Here is a 16838-nt window from a genome sequence, read left to right on the forward strand (position 1 = left end):
CGGCTGGCTCAGTGTGAGCAGGTGGCTCTTCCCAAGCAGTCCTGCAGGTAGAGGCCAGAATCAAAGAATTCTCTAGGCCATCTATTCTGGGAGGAAGAGCTGGTTTTCTACAGAAATTTTGTGCTGTTCATGCTTGCTCTTGCTGTGGTCCCATGAGCCTTTTCCTCATCTTAGCGCATAATGCAGCTCTGATGAGTGAGCAAGAGAGAGTGTGCTTGTGGCTGATGTTAAGTGCACCCTTTCTGCAGATGAGAGATGGAGTCCTGAGTCTCTGGTTGACTGTCACATTGCGTGGGAATTTCTCATGGTGTGTGCAGACGCTTCGTTAGGCTACTGTATCAAAAGAATGGACATTATTTTCTTTTCCTTCACTTCTGCACCCGCAGTTCTCTTTCAAAGGGAACTGGTCCTGCTTTCAAAATAGATAACGTAAGCACCTATTGCCAAGGGAGGATTGAAACAGTGATCCTGATCTGACACAGGCATCTATTTTTGACATTCAGGGAGGCACACAAGTCTGCAAGAAGGTCTGGTTTAACGCATTCCTTTCACCAGCTTTTCCTTTTGCTGTCATATCTTATTGCTGAGACTCGAGTTAGTGCTCTTCAGTGTGTTACATGTTTTACTTCAAACAAAATGTAAGAAGTCTCCTGACACACTGTAGGCTCTGCCTTGGAAAAATCCAGCTTGGTGTACTGACAACTCTGAATTGGATTCAGAGTGCAGTTATACAGTTGTGCGCTCTGATTCAGGGTGTAGTTATACAGTTCAGAGCTATGGATTCTTTTCTGGAGAGAGAAGTGTTGGAAGCAAGGTGGTGTAATGCTGAGCAGCCAAGACCCTCAGTCCTTACCTAGCTTCAGAAATTCGGTATTCTTCAGCCTTTTCCAGTTCTCTCTGTTTCAGAGTGGTTTTCATGACAGAGTGTCTGGTGATTTGGTTTTTTTGGGCAGGGCATGGGAGTATTTTTGTCTTTGCTTGTCATTTAGGGCATCTAGCATTGATGTGCTCCTAGAGGATTTTTCAGTATGAGTGCAAAAGACACAAATTGGCACAATTAAGTTAATAGCTTTGTTTTAAGGAGGGTCATTTTGAAGGGAAAAAAGCCCTAGACAAATACATAATAAATTAGTTCAGAGACTGTCTATAAATATTCTGGAAGTATTTCATCAATGAAATTGGTCTTTGAGTTTATAAAACCAAGTTGCTGGAGCCTTCCCTTTAGGTTTAACAAATCTCCATGCTTCTGTATGTAATTGCATCACTGGTAAATGAGATCAGTTTCTGTATTAATAAGTAAGTCTGTTTAGATTTGTATACATTTAAATAGGATGCTGAAGTTGATGATTCTTGTTAAACTATGCAAGCTACCTCGTCCCTGTAGAGTATGTCCTGTGAGCTATGTTACCCAGCTGGTACGAGGGAAGACACTGAATTGGTTTTAACACCTATCCAACCCTGGAGCAGGCAGGAGAGTGGGCCAGAGAGTCTGGCGAGTCAGTGTTAGGAAGGGGAGCCCCTGGAAGGAGGATGTTTCCAACAGGAGCTTTCAGTACTTCAGGCACAGTAAGGGTTGGTTTGCCTACTTGTTTTGGTTTTGTTGTTTTTTTTTTTTTCCCTCCAACTGTGCTGGGCAAGCAGCCAAAAAGGAATCCAAATAAGCGATTCATGAGCTAACAAGAACTAAAATGATATTGGTATAATAGGCTATTTCTGTCTGTCTTCCCCTTTCTCCCCCTGTCATCATATAATAGGAGATTTTGCATCTTGGATGACAAAAAAAAGACCCCAAAAAAGCCATACAGGAGGTGCCTGGGTCTTCTAGTGGCTGCAGCCCACACCATTAGAAAGGCTGTCAGCCTTGAAAAGCGAGGTTGGTTTTCCTTTCTGGCTTCGTAGCCTAAGTGCAGGCACCTGACCAAGAGCAATTGGGGTTTGGTGATGTGTGTTGCCTGCCAATGCACCGAACCACCAGGATAGTGTCCTTTCCCCGCTGGTGCTCACTGGTGTTGTCGTGTGCCTGCATCCCCATCACTGCCTGGAGCCTGTCCTGAGAAACTGGGAGCCTCGTTTGCCCTGATGGTGAAGATAATGATGCTTGTCAACCCCTCTAAAAGCATTTGCATGCTTTAAGTATTTATGATGTGTTGGTATGAAATTGCAGGTGCAAAATAACTTAACTGATGTCAGAGATTAATGCATATTTTCTGCCAGTCAGCATTACCTGGAGATGGCTGTTCTTGTCGACTGAAAAGTTTAATTTTCAAAATATAGTTTCAGCTCTTGTATTATTCTGAAAAGTTTTATGTCCAAGTCAGTGTTTAAAAATGAAAACAAATTTAAAAAGCACACCCCCCCCCCCCTTAATTCTATGCATTTTCTTTTTATGGATGGATTAAATATATTATACAGTTGTCAAGAAACTCCTTTATATTCTCAAATTGTCATTCTTATGGCAATTTTAATATTAATAGATTTCTATTATTTGGGAGTATTGGAGATGATGTAGTTGAAGTCAGAGTTCAATTTCTTGGGTTATGAGATTTGTTACTGAAATTCTAATATTCTTTATATTTGATCTCTGGTATGTGGATTCCAATTTCTACTATTTTTGAATGGATATATTTTGTAAATGCTAAATACACTCTATAGCTGTCGATGTAATCCATCTTTAGTTGGGATAGTGTGAAATGAATCGACTCCCAGTTAAAAATCTGTAGAATGCTATATTGATGTCTGTCTTAAAATCCCCTTCCAAAAGTAGTTGGGACTACTTGACTGTTTTTCTTAACCTCTTTATTAATGAGGATCCTGAAAAGTTTGTTTAGAGGAAAGAGTTTCTACCATCTGCTGTAGTTAACTCGTATTAGTAGCCTATTTAAAAGGAGAGGCAAGAAATAACCTCTTAGACTGCACACAGCCTGTGGCGCTTCCCTCCGGATGAAGATTTGGTGTGCGGTTCGTTTACGCCTGGAGCACACAGGTACAGTGTGTTTTACCAGGCCCCTACCTGGGACTAACTTTCTATTTCTCCTGTCTAACTACTGTGTCTTTGCCTTTGTGTAGAATACTGGTTTAGAGCCTTTCTATAGTTGGGTCTCTCAGTGCTGCCTTCTCCAGAATGCCCTGTCCCTTCTGTCCCTGCTGTTGTCTCCTTGCCTTCGCGGTGCTTGGGGTGACCAGAGTGGCAGAGCCAATTCTGTGACACACTGTGTGCTTGGCGTTGGGTCTGAGCCGGATGTCATTACCAGCCAGGGCCCCTGCTTTAGGCCACTGGGTGTCCTTGGCCAGGACCTTCGTAGTTGTGTTGCAAGGTGCTGATACACAAATTGATGTCGCTTGGGCCTTGGCTGGTAACTTTTTTGGTTCTGAGCCAGGTAGTGGTGGGAACAGTGGAAGACGGGTCTTCAGGAAAATAGCATGTGGGCTTCCCCTGCCCTTCTGCTGCCAGTTTGCTATTCAGATGTCCAAGACCATTAGCGATATTTTTATTTTTTTTAAGGTGACCACGTTTGGACTTTGGGTGGCCTGGCTGGGTGATGGATCTGAGATACACATTAGTCACAGCAGGACTTGAGGGTGGAATGATGCCTTTTAGAGAGGAGTAACTTTTGGATTTGCACCAGATCTGTGTAACTAAATGAGAGGAACTGGACGGGAGGCCCTTGGCTCTAGCAGCTTGCTGACCTTTTGGCCCTGCAGAAGGCTTTGTTTGCTCAGGCTTTGCCCTGGTAAGCAGCTGGCTGTCCTGGGTTGTTTCTGTTGGAGTTACTTTTTTTGGGACATTAATTGAATTTAGTTGCTTTCATGTTTGATTGTTTCACATGAATGGTGTGTGAAATGTTGAGTTCATCCTGAGATTTGAAATCTGTATCATAAAACTAAAACAAATATACAATATTTGGAACTGTTACTTTCCAAAAAATTTAGCTCGGGTATTTTGGATCATCTTACTCATCAGTGTTATATTGCACATTCACTGAAAGGACAACAGAATTCATAAAGAACATCTTTGCACACAGTTTTTAAAATGGAGATCAGAACTCTCTTAAAAGCATGAAAATTATTTTTTTTTGATCAAAAATTTTTTAACCAGTATGGTCTGCAAAACATTCATGTAGATGGTAAATGAAGTTGGCGGAAAGGAAGTTGCCAGTGTGGGCAATTGTGTAACTAAATAACTAGTGATACACTTGTACATTTGTACTCACCACTGCCTCTGCTAGATCTCCTGTCTTCATTCATGGAAAAAGTTGCCTCCCCTCGTAGCGGGGTGATGCTGAGCAGGAGGAATGGGGGTTATACACCTTCTTGCTGCTGTGAAGCAGAAACTGGGAGGTGCCAAATGCCATTTGTCTGAAAGTCTTCCATGATAATTTGTGTCTCTTGCAATCAGTGACATTGGAGAGAATATTTCTGACTTTCTGGGAAGTATCTAAACAAAAAATGGTGGATGTTACATTTAAAAAAAAGAACAGTGAACTTGATTTGCAAAATGGTGAATGTTACATTTAAAAAAAGAACAGTGAACTTGATTCGCACATGCAGTCATTTTCATGCAATTCTCCTTCCTCTATGCAAATGTGGCCATTTTTAGAGCAACTCCTGCAGATATCTGCTTGCTTCTCTCTGGAAGTTCAAATAGTTCAAACTAGTAGCAGTTCCGTAACTGTAGCATTAACTCTTTAAAGCGAGAACATAAGCAATGTGGTGAGCTTTTTCAGTAGTGTTTTACAGCTTGCAACAGCATAGTGTTCAGTGTGGAGCTTGTTTTTATACTATATATTAGTTCTATTTATAATGTTGACTAGTATATGAAGTACACTGTTTTGGCCTTGATTACATAAAGGAAGGAATAAAACTTACTTGTGGCATACTATTTTTTTTGATACTTTCTACACTTGATTTCTGTGAATATTTCTGTTTTCTGCAAAATGAAATACAAGCTTAAGGTTTATATTTTGAACTGTGACATGCTGTTCTTGTATGACTAGAATATAACACTTCAATTTTTACTTTTTATTTTCTTTTTCTAATACAGCAAGAGTCAGATTGGCATAAAGCTCATATAGCTACAATACAGAGCCCCCACTTTTAGTCCATGCAGCAGGAGCAGCGGCAGACCCATAGCACTGGGGAAGGGAGAGGGGAGCGTGGGAACATTCTCTGCTTCACTTTTTCAGGAAAAGATGCAAAAGGAAGAATGTTTATTTTGTGCGTAGCACGTCGAGGATCTGATTATAGAAAGCGTAAGACATGTAGCATTGCCCACATGCCTGGTGTTGAGAACTGTAGCTTTCCTGTCTCATTAAATAAGTCTCTCTTTAGATGCTGGAGATACAAGCTGTCCTCGTTAAGCTTTTGTGTTAATTTTATTACAAGGGAATATTGCAGTTGAAGAATTGAATAAATACCTGCATGTTTGACTATGAAATTGTCTAGAGGTAAAACACAATGATTTATCATGTTTGTTTATAGCTGTAGAAAATATGAAAATACCATTTTTTCCCCTATTCATTGCATTTATGTTCTTTTGGGATGTAGCATCTTTATGTATTGGCTAAATATCAGACCTTTTCAAATGATCAGGTCAGTGTCTCAGTTTGATCCTGAACGACTTGGTGTGTAATCAGAACCGCTGAGTTGTAGCGCATCTCTAATGTGCTTGTCTAATTCAGTGCTGCATAGCTCGAAAACCCCTTCTTCCTAGCTTTTGGCTCTAATTAACATTTAGATGTTTCATGATCATTGCTTAAGTTCCTGTGCCATGTGAAATTCATGTCTACTTAGGAAAAATAGTCACCAATTTACTTCTACAATGCATATAAATTAACCAACTCTCTTGTTCCATCTACATTTATATGCAATCAAGAAAACCAATTTAATCATACTTTCCACTGTAAGGCACCATAGCTTGTAGAGCAAAGAGAAAAATATTTTCAGCTATGCATATATCAAGACTTCTTATAAAATTCTGGGTTTAATGGGTTTATTGCATTTTGATGCATTCAATCTGAATATCGAGAGAAGTATAAAGTAGTTAAGAAAGAAAGTAATCAGAGTACTTTAATGAGGGATGCTGACATGCATATGGGAATTTCTGCTGTGTTTTATGTGTATGTCATCTTTTAAAAAGTGGGAATACAAAAGGATATTTGCTCTAGATGTCAGAAGCAGAACCATCTGCAGCAATGGCTTCCTGAAAAACTCATGTGTCTGTTGTTTTAGTGGGTGTGAGACTCTCGGGCTCTATGTCTTGTTTTGTCCTGCTATGTCTTGCTTGCTGCTTTGTCTGGGGATTTTGTATCATATGTATGTGTCAAAAAACACCCTGTGAATGAATCGGTATCTTTTTTGGCTGAAGATAAAATCTTTATTCCCCAACCACTTTGACAATATTAATACAGGTTTTATATCTCAACTATAATAGCTAAAGGAACATTTTGTTGTTGAATTAAAGGGCTTCTTCCCGATATGGCTGGATTATTCTTTTAAGTACTGAGGTAAAAAACACTTATGAATTACTGTTTGATATTAGCCTTGTATGTTGCAATTGCCGCAGTAAGGAAAAGAATGTCCTAATTTGATCAAATCAACTTATGTGGATTTGTAGGAAAGGGAGAGAGTGGCATAAAGTGTGACACAGCTCGGACTAAATAAACTGATGGAACAAATTGTATTTGTCTACATTATACTTTCCTCTGATAATGTCCTAAGGTTGTTAATCAGTGTCGGTTGCAGTCTTAGGAAATAGAATGGGTTTCTCCCAAAGCGAGGAGCACTGTAGCAAGTTTCCTGCCCAGAGCCCTGGAGTGGGGTTTCCCAGCCTGACCGAGCTGGGGGTGAGAGGGAATGAGCTCAGTGCGATGCTGACTCTGGCACAGGAGAGAGGAAGACGATTGAGGTGGGATTAATTAACAAGCTATAGATTCATAGTGCATAACAAAAATAAATCTTTCACACGCATGTGTGTATAAACATATATGTGTGTGTTTATATAAAATGTGTATGTAAATGAGCTCCTAGGGTAAGTGTGACCATTGTCTGGATGTATGGCTCCAGCCTGTAAACATGATCATGAGATGCCAAGCCCTCTCCCGTTAAGAGTTGTGTTTGGCCAAGGGTAAGGGCTTAAAAATCCTCGTGCCGTTTTCCAGAAGCTCCAGTTCCTCCAGCCTGGCCTTGACCATCTCCTGCTGCCAGCTGACCCCTTCTCACTCCTCAGGCTCTGCTCACATTCCTGCCGATGCCTTCAAGAAAGCGCTCTTGGCTCTCCAGCTGCACCAGTTTGCTAGCAGGAGCAGGGCACTCCTAGGAGCTGTATTCCCTCCCTACTTTCCTGTCTGGTGAGAGTGTTATTTAGGCCAATCTGTTGGGCAGTTCTGCCTGATATGATACCTTGCAAATGATAGGTGCTGTCCCTCATCCTGAAATGGGATGTGTATGTTGTCTTTTTCAGCTGACTTCTGTTAGGATACAGACAGATTTGTCTGCTGTTGTACTGAAAAAAAAAATATTATGGACCTGTAACTGTTGATTTAGTAAATTAGTAAAATGAATGGGAGTCTGATTTCTGCAATAAATTGTGTGTGAAAAAAGGTTTCATTGACTTAATTCTTAAATTATTTTAAAAGGATGAGGTTAGAAAATGTAATTAACTCCTCCTGAGCTCTGCATTAATAGCCTTCCACTGTTCTTAACTGTGTAAGGGCTGCACTGGGGATTAACTGTAGTCTTAAATTGGACAGTCTAGGATGGGAGAATGAGTAAGAAAATGTTCAGCAGTCTTGAGTTTAGTAACAAAATGACACCAACTTGTAACTAACTGACTTTTAAACTCTCACTGCAACTCTCCCCGCCTTTTGTTCTTGCCTGTTGTCAACAACATCTGCCCAGAGAAGTATAGCAGGACGTTGCAGGAGTTAAAACATTAAACCTTCTCATTGTTCCATAACACTTTAAACTTTTTTTTTTTTCCCTCCACAGGAAATGACCTAGAGGCCTTACAAGTACATTTGTGCATTTTTGTTCTGAGTCTACAATTGAGGGCAAATGCAGTCTGGAAGCACCATTTCTTAATCTTACAACGGAAACAACTACCTCAACAAAGAAGGAAAGGAGGAAAGGGGAAGAAGGCTTGCAATAATAAACACTCTAATTTTTAATAGCTGTACTTGCAAAGTCTTCTGTAAACAGAGTCCAGATTTTTTTTTCCCTCCAGTATTAAGAAGAGACACTACAAGTAAACTAATTTGGCAGACTGGATCTGTCAAGACATTTGAAGATATTTGATCTGCTGACATAAGGATTTGCCTTTTCAAGGAAGGAGCCTCTGCACTGCTTTTATAATCGCTGTTGATCGGTGGTTTGCTCCACTTTTCCTGGTATTACTAATGGTGAAATTGTATTAAGGTATTGCTTCTAAAACTATTGTTTGCATTGACAAAAATAACTTTTGTAGACTTAATAGCAAGTGACAGTAATATGCTCATGAAGAAATTGTAGGCGGTAACTTCTCTGCTCTGGCACTGCTTTTCTGAGTGCAGAGTGGAATACCAAACTAGAGACAGAGCATTATTAAGATAACTTCGGCTTGCTTTTTGAGTACAGTTTCTAACTGCAGCAGGGCTGCACTGAACACTGAAAATACAAAGTCAGCAAATCCGCTGCCTTTCTCACTGCTGATACAGATTATACAGACGCTTGCCTTTTTGAAATGCCTTTTGTGAAACCTATGTACACAGTCCTCCACTGTTACTGTACATAACTATATATTTGAGGAAGGAATTTGACAAGTGATTGTTAAATTGAGAAATCTTTAGACAAGCACTCACTTATGTATTGCTGTAGTGCACAAGAAAGCAAAATGGACTATAAGCGGCGCTTTTTGCTTGGCGGGTCCAAGCAAAAAGTGCAGCAACACCAGCAGTATCAAATGCCTGAGCTAGGCAGGACCCTGAGCGCGCCACTGGCATCCACCACCCCGGCGTCCCCCTTGGTCTCCTCGGCTGCTGCAGGCAGCTGCAGCCACCCCGTCTCCCACACTACTCCCATTGCGGACATCCAGCAGGGAATCTCCAAATACCTGGATGCACTCAACGTGTTTTGCCGTACGAGCACTTTCCTTACAGACCTTTTCAGCAGTGTATTTAGGAACTCGCACTATTCTAAGGCAGCTATGCAACTGAAAGACGTGCAGGAACATGTCATGGAAGCAGCGAGTCGACTCACAGCAGCAATAAAACCAGAAATAGCAAAAATGCTGATGGAACTGAGTGCAGGAGCTGCAAATTTTAAAGATCAAAAAGAGTTCAGCCTACAAGACATTGAGGTAGGTTACCTTGTGGGATACTGTTCTGCGTGTGAATTTCTGTCGTTCTTTCTTAATTGGACTTCTCTTCAAAATCACTTCTACAACAAAAGTTCTCTCTGCCTTGCTTTGTACTTGTGGGCAACGCTGGTGAAAAGACAACATCTATTCTTGTGTTTTTTTCTTGAAAGTATTAAGTCATTTGCAATACCTGACTTCCAACTATGTTGAGTTAGGAATTCAGTGGGTATTCCTGTATAAGAACTTGCACCTTATTTAAAGATTTCATGAAATAAGAAAAATGAATTACAATTAAATTGTACTACCTATATGATTCTAAATGGTAATGTTCCATATGATTTAAACTTAAAACCAGCAATGCAACTACCTCTTTCTTCTTTGGGGAAACCACGATTAGTTTAAAAAAACATAATAATGCAAAACAAAAAAACCCCAACACTCTGCCCTTCCAAACCAACTAAATAAAAGTTTTAAACACTTTTCTGTTTTATGTTAGCTAGTATTTCTAGTGATATTAAGCCATCGTATTCTAAATTAACCTATACTTCCCTTAGTATTATCTGTTCTGAGGGGAAACCACTTGGGAGTGGCCTGTTGTCATCCGTGTTTGTGTAAAACTGCATATTGTTGACTAATGATCAAAATTTATGTAAAATAACATTTTATTGCTCTTCAAAACACTTTTGTCTTTGTGAGCTGCTGTGCTTAAAAGGCAAGTACCGTGCTAGTGTGAGAGATTTGTGCTGTAAAACTTTGTCATGACCTTGCTGTACAGCAGTCAGAACCCAGAGGTTTGAAGCTGGGAGCGTCCCCAGCGCTCCTCGCGCCTCGGTACGACTGGGGATTTCTCTGCTAGTGACAGTCACATATGCATCCCTGGTGTTTTAAGTCATTCTTCGTGTTTTGATGTATTTCCTTATTTTACAGCAGTCTTTGCAAAGTTTTTCCTACAGAATTCCATCCTGAGTGGAAAACCTGATTTTGAGTTCTCTTGTTTTTGATTTAGGTTTCGGGTAATTTTGTAAGGATGAATGTTACACATGCATACTTATCAAGCATTATCTGCTTCCTGTAACTGCACAACTTATGGGTGAAGTAGTTCAGTAGAATGTTATTTGTAGTACATAACTGTAGTGAGGAATATGACTGACAGTCTTCAGTGTTGTATACTCAGTATAAAATGAAGGAAGATTGGCTATATATTTGTTATAAATGTCTTTTGTAGACTGGTATTTTTGAAAATAATAACATCACTATGTTTACCTAAGGCTGTAGGAAAAAAAAAAACAAACTTCTTTTTTCTAAATTTAAAAAATCAACGTGAGTTTATGTAATTAGGATCTTGATAATACCTGTGCTGAAAGACTTTTTTTTAATGAAGAAGAAAAAAAAAAAGGCAAAAACCTGCAAAAGACTCCCAGTTTTCTAGGGCTTTTTGTAGATTTTGAAACTGTCTTGCAAAATGTTGGCAACTATCTGTATACTACTTCTGTAACCTAGTCAAGCAATTCTAGGTGCTAATTCATAGCTTCAGTCAGTGGAGTTCCTGAGCAAAAGCAGAGCATTGTTGGCATATGTTGGCTGCGCATCTTGCCGGCTTAAAGCAGAGGCAGAGAGACGTGCTCTGGTCTCTGCTTTGCCTGTACAGACCTGATCCTTCTTCCTCAGCTCCGTCTCCACCTGCAGCATTCTCTGCACCAGGCAGCTCTGCATGGTGGGGACAGACAGAAAGAGAATCTAAGCAGCACAGCTGGATTGCTTGGTTTTCTTTTCAGGTGTGTCTTGTGGAGATCGCCCACTTGTCACCCTACTTTTCTTACACCTTTTCTTATTTAAAACAGCATCTTGCGCATAGCTTCTAAAAAAGTCAACATGCAAGATTTATGGGTACCTTTGTGTAATGAGATGAACGTTGCATTCTGGTTTTGCTTAAGAACCAGTAAAATTTAAGGATTTGACTCTGACTGACGCGCTTGTTTTATGTCAGGCAGGGAGCATGGTTGAGATTATTTAAGTGTATGGACAAGCAATTTGGGTGGTTGTGCCCTGGAAGCAGTTATCAGTTGCTCATTGTCAAAATGGACCTTGGCCAAGGTCAGGATAGAGAATATATTTAAGTTTGTGGGTGACTTGACAGTACGTTATATAAATCTGCTGGAAGACTTGCTGAATTAAAAATAATCTTGAATTGAAGGAATGAGTTTTCCAGTTGGGATGGAATTCAGAGGGGAAAACTGAATGTTATGATATTTAAATAGAAATTTTCAGTCTCACAAGTGGAGCCCGCTGGGCAGCAGTTGTGAAGATCAATTCTGGGGCTCATGATAGTCATATGCTGAGTAGGAGTCAGTGTTGTGCGGCTGCAAATAATAAATCAATGGTGTTGCTATTGTGCCAAGAGGCAGTTGTCATGTATTTAATGCAACTGTAACCTGCAAGAACCATGAAATAAGCATTCAACTCTCTTCGCTTTGGTTATTATGGCCTTAAATGCAACAGTGCCCCCATGCACCACTGCTGTTGCGCTTAGAGAAATAGTGAGCAACTGGAGAGACCCCAGACGAGAGTAGCGAGAGTAATCGGACACCCAGGAAATAGGACTTCAGGACAAATTGCAAAGACTGACTCTGCAGAAGAGAAGACTAAGAAGGAAAATCAGAGTTGTTCAGGTATGTAAGAAGCTGCCAGAAGATGTGGCAGCGTCCTGTTCTTCGCGTCCACATAAGGTGGAGCAAGAAGTAATGAACTTAAATTTCAGAAGGAAAGATTCATGTTAGATGTTGTGGAAGCACTTTGTAGTGTTAGTGAAGCAGTGAGGTGGATTGCTACAAAGGGCAGGGAGCCTCCATCACAAAGAACTTACGGAACAGGTTAAACCTGCGTCTAGCAAAACTGACCCAGGTGAAATTGCTCCTTGCCTGGGACAGCGGGGTGACCTTTTGAGAGCCTCTCCTGCTCTGCTTCTCTACGACTTGGAGTCTGAGCTATATATGCTGAAATTTTAAATTAAAAAATGTGTGATTTCCAGCACCCCACCCCCCAATACATAGAAAAGTTAACATTTCATAAAACTACCAGCAGGATTGAAAAACTCGCAATGGAAGCAAAAAAATATAAAAGGCTTGCCTGACTTCATCAGAGTTCGCTGGCCAGGGGAAACAAGGGGAGAACAGTGTGACAGGCAGTGTAATTTTTTCCGTGGGAAATACAGGAATAGCTAAAGTTGCTTCTGCAGTTTCTCTAGTAGGTGACTGAAAGAACTTACAGCTCAGAGAGAACGGAGAGATGGTCAAATGTGTGAGTGGCAGCTCAGCAATATTCCATGAAGAGGAGCTCCAGAACATCTTCTGTGAGGGATGGAGCCTGGTATTGCGGAAGCAGCAGGGGGGTGAGGTGTAATCCATGGAGGGGTGGGAGGACAGAACCCAAAATTCCTGGGAAGGACATGAGAATGAGGCTTTCTCTGTGCATGAGTCCAGCTGAGGAAAGTATACTTTTCCTAAGCCGTCTTCAACAAAGGCTGTGTGTTTTGAGGAAGAATGAGAAATATAAGCAGAGGAGGTTTGGCTTTAGAGATTTAGGAGAGAGCTATAGCATTTCTGAGGTGCCATACGTTTTTATCTAGTCTAGCGGGCTCAGGGAAGGCAATAGCAAGAAAACTTCAAGTTCTGATGAACATACTGACTTGGATTTGGACTAAAAACGGTTGTGCAGCCTGCACTGTAGCAGCACTGGGAGAGGTTTTTAATTTATTTATATTTTTTTTAGCAGAACAGAGCTTGCTAGTTTAGAACTGTCTGCCAGGATGTGTAAGAAGGTGACTTCTCTTGATCAAAGTGTTCGTGACAGATGGAGTTTCCCAAGGTTTCTTGATTTCAGAAATGCAAATGCTGATTTTTATTTTCTGGCTTTTTTTCCTCTGTCAAAAAACTTTGAATTCTCAGGTGTTTTATGCCTGTATGGGTGAGGAACAGCTTGGAAATCAGGGGGAACAAGTTGAGTTTTCCAGATCTGTTAAAGTTTTGTAAGCTGGAAGAATGCAGTAAAACTGTATTTCTGTTAATAAAAGCGTTAAAGGAAATCAGCGGGTGGGAATTTAAAACTGCAAAAAAGTTTGTCTGTTGCCTCATGTGTTGTGAAGCTTTGCAGCAGCCTCAGTGCTGCAAAATGCAAAGAAGGAATCTTGGTTTAGTTACATGGAGCTTGGGCATTGCCTTGAAAGTGGTAGCAATGACAGAGATGTACACGTTGTGTTCCTGAACAACAGGGAAGCTTGGGCACTCTGTTTTGTATTAAATGGAGATAACTTTGGCCTTTTATGTGTATAAAATAACTGAAGATTTTTGAACAAGAAGCTTATGGGACAAAAGCGTGTGAGTAAATAAAAAATGTAGGCTTTTCTTAGCAAACATTGTAAAGCCCAATTTAAATATATTTTTTTATTATTATTATCTTTCCTGTGATTTGCAGAGATTGAATTCAGACTCTTCTGAGTTGAGGAATTGTTAGTAGCAAAAAGCTGCTTCAAATCAGTAGAAAATGCTGGGGCTTGCTTGAATGACGTGCTCTTATCTTGGTCTATAATCTCATGCTCTGCTCTCAGATCTGCTAGCGTTGTCTTTGGAAATATTTTGTATTACATTTTAATTGCTGCTTTTTATTTTGAAAATGCTTAACGCTTAAATGCTTTTTTGCTAAATTATGGTGAGCATTTTAGTAGCTGTCAATATCAGCTTATCATCACTGCTTGGCTTTTAGGTTGGCTCTCAGCAGGAATGAGTCTGTTAGGTTGCCCTTGTCTGCTCATCCTGCAGGTGTAAAGGTGCACCTTCTGCTGGAATCCAGTTTATCTGGTAGGTAACTCTTCAGTGAGCAGGATCCTGTCTTCCCTTGGAGGTGCTTTGGTCATGAGATCATTCTTCCGAACTGCAGGGCATTGCTGCGTAGTGAAGATGAATAATATTCTGTCCGCTTTCAGGAATATGTGGGAAAGGGGGTTATCTCATCATCTGGTACAGCAGTTTGAGTCATACCTCGTCGTTCACTTCATTATAGTGCTGTTTTAACCTCGTCTCTTCAGTGGGTAGATGGGTTGTGCTTACTGTTACCAAAGCCAGTAAGAACTCTGTTAAGGGAAATGAGGGTAGTAGGAAACCACTGAATAAGCATGTTGTGGCATTTGGAGGTTTTTCGGGGTTTTGTTTGTGTAGGGAAAGAGCTCCCCACTCCCCACCCACCTTCCCCCCACCCCCCCCAAAAAAAAAAAAGAGAGAAAAAGAAATACTACTACAAAAAATGGTGCTTGGAACTGCAGGTCAGCGTTTGTTTGGAAGTTGGGCAAGTTTGGAAGATGGGCACTGGTTACTTGCTAACTTTATTAGTGGTAGTGTTCTGTTATAAAGAATCTGTTGTATAAGATTTGCTTGCCAGGGAATTTGCATGGCATCACTGTTTAGCAATGAAATGTGGCAATTTTATGTGTGCACTTTGGCCAGCAAAATATTCCAAAGTTGATTGTGTGCCCCATGAGGAGGATAATATGGGACAGAGTGACCTAACACTGCATCTCCACCTGATGCTTCTCTTGGTACGTAACCAGTTTGATTGAGCTTGTCACCTGCTTCAGAGACAAGGAAGTCTGAGGTGAGACCTCACCAAAAAGTCCTGTTGCTTCCAGCTGCCGGAACAGGCAGGCAGTTTCCTTTCGGTAAGGTCATTCAGCTGCTGGGAGAAATAGTTGTCCTGCCTGGTAACGGGTTAGGAACACCAAGGTGCTAAATCTGTATTTCTTGGGACAAAAAACTTGCAAGCTGAAGAGCTTGTTGTATATGCAATATAAATGATTCTAAGAAATGGAGTAAGAAAACACCAACGCTACCAAGAAAAACTTACTAGCTGACACCGGTGATGATTCCAGTTCATCTTGGATTACTACATAGTCTCCAGGTTTTGGGTTGTTCTTATTATGGCCTAAAGCAGGAGAGTCAAACACTTCTGCATGCAGAAAGTAGGGAAAGATAAACTCTAAAAAGAGATGGTGGTGTCTAACTATGAAAAGACCGCATCCATACGCTAATATCATTCTGCAGATTTTGCAATGAGAGATTTAGTATGTTGCTTTACGCTCTCTGGTAGCTGCTGGCCAACCCTGGCTGTGTTTGTGAAACTGGTGGCGGCCGTACTTCTTTCCCACAGTAAAGACAGATTCAGCTCTTTGGAAGAAAATCCTCAAGAAGTGAACTTTAAAGCAGAGTGAGTTTGGCATCTGCAATGAGTGTTTGACAGTGTAAAAACCCACCACCACTTGGATTTTATTTAAGCAGTTAAAACCATCCTTACCCGTTTCTGAGGAAGACACAAATAGATTATTTTTCAAACAAAATAGAAGGTCAGTAAAGCAGATGTTACTATTTATCTTCACTGTTTGACATTGTAAATTATACTAGGAATGTTGTGTGCTGCCACTTAAAAACTAAATCATTTGTTTATTTTGAGCATTATTCCCAGGCAGGGGAAACTTCAACCTCTGTACCTTAAATATTCTTTGAAACTTAATCGGCTTGGAATTCCTAATGAGTCCTAGTTTCTTCTTCCCCTGAGAACTGCATTCTTCATACAGAAATATTCAGATAGCCAGTTGTCTTTTCCTGCAGTTTTCTTATAAATTTTTCTGATCTCATAGCCAGGAAAGCTGGAGTTTTCTTCATTTTATCATTTGCTGGCTGCTTCTTTTAATAAGGCAAACTCCACTTTCAGAGCTCAGTCAAAGTACCAAAAATGTTTAATTTTAAGCCTGTACAAAGAAGGGAAGTGATTGAACCAGAATGGAATGTCAAAAGGAGTCCGGATGCAGTGGAAAAAAGCATTGCCACCACTGGCTCTTCTGAAGGAGATAGTTAATGCATATAACTGTTCGTGGGACTGCAGAGTCTTGCCAGTAAGATCATTGTGTCTGAATATTTTTATTCCAGAAGAATGTAGCTGAAAATAAGCCAGATGATTTATTTGCTCCAAGGCACGATGGCTTTGTACATTATCTGTGTATTTTATGAATTATTCCTAAAATGGAATTCAAGTTGAATCTTTTTTAATAAATCAAAGTCAAATATACATTTTTAAACCACTTTGTGTGACGAACTCCATAGAAGAAACAAAACACTTTGAATAGCTTTTAAATACTTTTTGCAGTAATTTGGAAAATACTTGCTTCTCTGCCGTGTTCTAGTTAGGCTTTGGTGTGCTGAGGAGAGCATGGCCCTGGGGGCCGATGGAGCTGCTCTCCTGCTGGCCTCCTGGGTGGCTGTGCTCCCATCGGCTCTCCCACACCTAAACACTGCCTTTGTGCCACCTGCTCTGTTTGGCTTGGAGTAACTGGGGCACATGTCTGTCCTTGGCCATAATTCTCGTTAGCATTGGTCAGAGAGGGAGATGAATGGGGGATGGAAAGGTGGAGGGAACAGGTCCGGGGTGTGGAGCCCAGCTGGGGCTGGCGGAGGAGGGTGCCGTG

The 16838-nt window shown here is 40.7% G+C and overlaps 1 protein-coding gene across 8 annotated transcripts in view; it reads left to right on the forward strand.

The window, feature by feature from the left end:
• The window catches only part of GARRE1 (granule associated Rac and RHOG effector 1), a 62467-nt gene that overhangs the window by 22802 nt on the left and 22827 nt on the right, over positions 1-16838 (forward strand). For 6 of the 8 annotated variants that reach the window (XM_074582925.1, XM_074582926.1, XM_074582930.1 and 3 more), the window contains one exon: positions 7987-9331. The exons of 1 other annotated variant lie outside the window; for it this stretch is intronic. In XM_074582925.1, the coding sequence (XP_074439026.1) occupies positions 8837-9331 (495 nt within the window). In that variant the 5' untranslated portion in view covers positions 7987-8836. Of the gene's footprint in view, positions 1-7986; positions 9332-15398; positions 15720-16838 lie in introns of those variants that run through there. One more of the 8 variants, XM_074582933.1, reaches the window with a different exon arrangement.

The sequence above is a fragment of the Larus michahellis genome, chromosome 4, assembly GCF_964199755.1.
Source record: "Larus michahellis chromosome 4, bLarMic1.1, whole genome shotgun sequence".
In the NCBI taxonomy this organism is placed as follows: Eukaryota; Metazoa; Chordata; class Aves; order Charadriiformes; family Laridae; genus Larus; species Larus michahellis.